Consider the following 3,814-nt stretch of genomic DNA (forward strand, 5'->3'; position numbering starts at 1 on the left):
GACTCTGCGGCTACAATGGCTCTAGAAATTATACTCCAAGACGTGACCCTTCCTCATACAGGTAATAAAAATTCATCACCCCTAGTCGGAAACACCCCCCTCCCCCATCTCTAGTATAGTACACACATATGTTCCAGTGTTACCTGTTAGCATAGTCCTGCAGGAGTGCTGACATCTCCACATAGCCATGGTAGTGGGTGGTGTCGATCTGCCTCGCACCAACAAACCCCGCCAAGTTCACGGTCGCGGGAAAACACACCACAACGCACAGGACGGCCCACAACTTCAGCATGACTCCATCCACACACAGACAAAAGTGTCTAAGAAATCAATTCTTGCTAATGTCCATGAAATAATGTCGTAAGAGCGTCGGAAGTTAGTTGGGAGGTTGAGAGTAAGTTGAGACTCAGTCGTGCGAGAAACTTGAATCGTGTAAACTTCCTTAACCGGAAATTGGCAGCCGATATTCAGCCACCGATTCAGACTAGGACTGAGAGTAGCCTCTGATTCGAGAACTAAGATGTACACACCTTTACTGAGTATCATTGCATCCACGAGCCATTAGTGTTTAATGACTAAAAGCACAAATAAATCGTAATGAGATATTAGAAAGACAAAAAACAAGAAGGCAGTCAAGCAGCCGTTACAATGTCTTACTTCAGATCGGCCTACCGTACAAATTTTGCATCCTGTTCGCATGTCAATAGCGACTTCTAGCTGTTCTGTCTAAAAGTGCAGATATTTTCATGAACTGCAGGTCAAAGTTCGTGACCTGACAGCTTTCACTCGCTGCATGATCATGAATGCACCATGACGCCGAGCCTGGCCTGAGCAGGTGAGTCCTTAATATAGCGGTTTGTCTGACCAGGGAGGGTTTTTTTTAAACCTCCTTCCTTGGTCTGGCGTTGAAGTATTGCAAAAATACTAAAATGAATGCATAAATATTGTATAAATTTTGTATCTATTACAGTATTAGTTAACCAGAGGCAATGATGGACAATGCGGAATATGCAGATTTTTCCTTATTTTAAAAGCTTGGAAAATATGATTCCAGCGCCCTAATGTCGATTTGGGGGGAAATCGGGTTACGTTTTCCTATCTTAAATATCGAAATCTGGCTGTCTGGTTCCCAGTGTTTCATGTTAATCTGCCTTCCGATACGGCAATTCTGGTCGCAGTGTCATGCGATAGAATAAAACAGTATGATGAGTTAGGATGACTAAAAAAATATGACTAATAATAAGTTATTATGTAGTCATACTTTCTTGATCATCATGAATATCATGAAAGCATACTAGCCAGCTACATCAAGAATCTCTGAGGTTTAACTACTGAAAATATTGGCAATGATTTATAGTAATGACATTATTCTATGGAATATTTATTGCTAAACATTACCAATAATTACACAATGAACTCGTACGGTTATAAGTACCATACATACATTGCCAATCCATGTAACAGTTTGTATTATTTACAGTAATCTCAAAGATTATTGATGTATATTATGCAGCTGGCTATTTCTTATACTATGCATTTTTTTATTAAGTAATAGTAATAGCACCAGGTCTATTTGCAGCCATTAGGTACCCAATGTATGTTGATTAACGTGGTTTAGGCGCCTTCTCGAGCACGGGACCCCCGTTTCGTGGAATGCTTCGTGAGGCTACTAGTACAGCATCCGGTCATACAGTTGTTTGGGGGACTCCCATCCAAGAACTGACTGGACTACGCATTGTTTAACTTTCGAGATCGAGAGATCTGGTGTATCCATCACGCCACAAGGCCGTTGATATACATGACACCAGGCTTTTAGCCAGGCATGCGTCAACGTGTCATCTGGACGCACTTTTCTTAGAATAACAAGAAATTTGATGCCCCTGGACGCCCTATCCTGGGGAGAAAATCGTCTGACTAGCATGAAATTCTGATTGACCAGGGATGCTACCAGGTCATCTGTGGTCACAGCCTTCTACTGTGACATCTGTAACAGTATCTTTGCCCTTTGGGATACCATAGAATGCACTGTTTTAACTCAAAACCATCAAAAACTCTGCACCATGGAGGGTGGATGCCCCCAGACCCCCCCCCCCCCCCCCTACAATTGTCACTTACCGCGACTCACCACTAAGTTTGGACCCCCTATTATAAAATCCTAGCTAAAAGCCTGCATGACACGTTTTCTTTATTTGGACATGCAGGGAGAGGGAATAGCCCAGGTTTCGATGAAGAGTATGGAGAGTGCGATGGAGAGACTCCACCGGCTGACACGGTCCTTACGCAGCGCGCGTGCGGTGGAGCTGCCAGCAGATCCCGAGACGGCGGCGTATCTTCTCATGCCGATGATCATCGCAAACCAACACAGGTGAAGCACATCGCTTAAGGGCGGTCAGTACTTTAACTGGCTGCCTCTAAGGTCTCTGTATCTAGACCTATCTGCTCAAGTCATCTGCAATGACATCTCAGGTGTGGTACGGTTCTACAGTTGGTTTATTCTAGCAACCAGACTAAGTGCAGCTTCTGTGCATCTTGGAGGTTGTCTCTTGAGGTTCTCTCTTACACCTGTGTTACACATGCGTGTTAGTCTAAGCTCATTAATATTAACACTTGTCACACCTGGGACAGTTAAATCCCACACCTCTACTTGCTTTGCTGACTTAGGGTACTTTCGGAGCTGTGTCTGTGAGGTTTAGTGTTAGGGTTAAAGTTAGAGTTAGGGTTATAATAATTACGGGACGTTGGGACATAAGGGTGTCAGAACATAGGGGTGTAACCAGTCAGTGAAAAACTTGAATCTTCTCAAGGACATGCAGAAAGGTACGACATATTAATTTACTATATTTTTTTAATGAATGAGTGAATGAATCATATTTTATTAAGGGCTTATGCATAACTGTATGGTATAAAAATAAATGAATGAAATATATTTTATCAAGGTCTCATGCATAACTGCATGTGTGTACCGTTGCAACTTTTGAGCTGTATTTTTGCCATCTAACACAGGTCTGTTGCAGAGCTCATCAGTAATTCCAGTTTTGATGTGAACTATGCCTTTGGGCGGGCCCAGAGGAACCTGCTCCACATTGCTGCCAAGTATGTCTTATTCTATCTGTATTTCCTGTGTGACATACAATCATGTACTAGCCTGAGTATCATCCTCCGTAGTGACCGCTGGCTCACGACTTTCGCTTGCTATCATCCGTAGTGACCGCTGACTCACGACTTTCGCTTGCTAAAAAGTTGTGAGCCACCGGTCACTACGGAGGATGATACTCAGGCTAATCACGTACACTGTAGTAACTGTAATTCTGTGTAGTGTTTAGTGGCCCTGCCTCTGCAACTAGAAGCTGCAATTTTGATTCCGTCTGTGTTGCTCACCTGACATGCATGCCACTAGAAAAGGTCATAGTTAAAACGGTTGGTCTGCTGTTTATTCTGCTTCTTGAAAAGAGCTTAGTCTAAATGGGGAATTTTCCTGGTACTATACTCTTCAAACTACTGCATGGTTGCTCTCTTCCCTGTCATGACCATTGGAAGAATGACAGCTATTGATTGAGATTAACTGGATTGATATCACTGTCCCTTTTTTCTGGTGTGTGAATCTGACATTACCTTAACTTAAGTAACTTTCCTCCCCTGCTTCATTGTTGAGGCTTTTTTCATGTTAGATTTTGAGGTGCGCATCAGCTGTAAGTTGTGATGATTGGGGGTTTTCCAGGAAAAACTGGTAATAAGAAGCAAATAATGTTGTGATGGATTGCAGTTACCTACCAGGGGTATGGTATCAGGGCTCGAAATTCATTTTTGGGATTAG

General features: G+C 42.8%; 2 protein-coding genes across 2 annotated transcripts in view; one reads left to right on the plus strand and one right to left on the minus strand.

Annotated features, from left to right (window-relative positions):
- Nucleotides 1-536, minus strand: part of LOC118426111 (carboxypeptidase D-like) — a gene marked incomplete in the record, with an annotated part of 24,808 nt that extends 24,272 nt beyond the window's left edge. The window contains 1 exon segment of the mRNA XM_035835369.1: nucleotides 144-536. Within this exon segment, the coding sequence (XP_035691262.1) occupies nucleotides 144-292 (149 nt within the window).
- A 221-nt stretch (nucleotides 537-757) lies between these two features.
- Nucleotides 758-3,814, plus strand: part of LOC118426112 (E3 ubiquitin-protein ligase HACE1-like) — a 34,459-nt gene continuing 31,402 nt past the window's right edge. The window contains exons 1-3 of the mRNA XM_035835370.1: nucleotides 758-835; nucleotides 2,202-2,365; nucleotides 3,004-3,093. Of these exons, the coding sequence (XP_035691263.1) occupies nucleotides 2,226-2,365; nucleotides 3,004-3,093 (230 nt within the window). The 5' untranslated portion in view covers nucleotides 758-835; nucleotides 2,202-2,225. The remainder of the gene's footprint in view (nucleotides 836-2,201; nucleotides 2,366-3,003; nucleotides 3,094-3,814) is intronic.

This window comes from Branchiostoma floridae, chromosome 11, assembly GCF_000003815.2.
Source record: "Branchiostoma floridae strain S238N-H82 chromosome 11, Bfl_VNyyK, whole genome shotgun sequence".
Classification (NCBI taxonomy): domain Eukaryota; kingdom Metazoa; phylum Chordata; class Leptocardii; order Amphioxiformes; family Branchiostomatidae; genus Branchiostoma; species Branchiostoma floridae.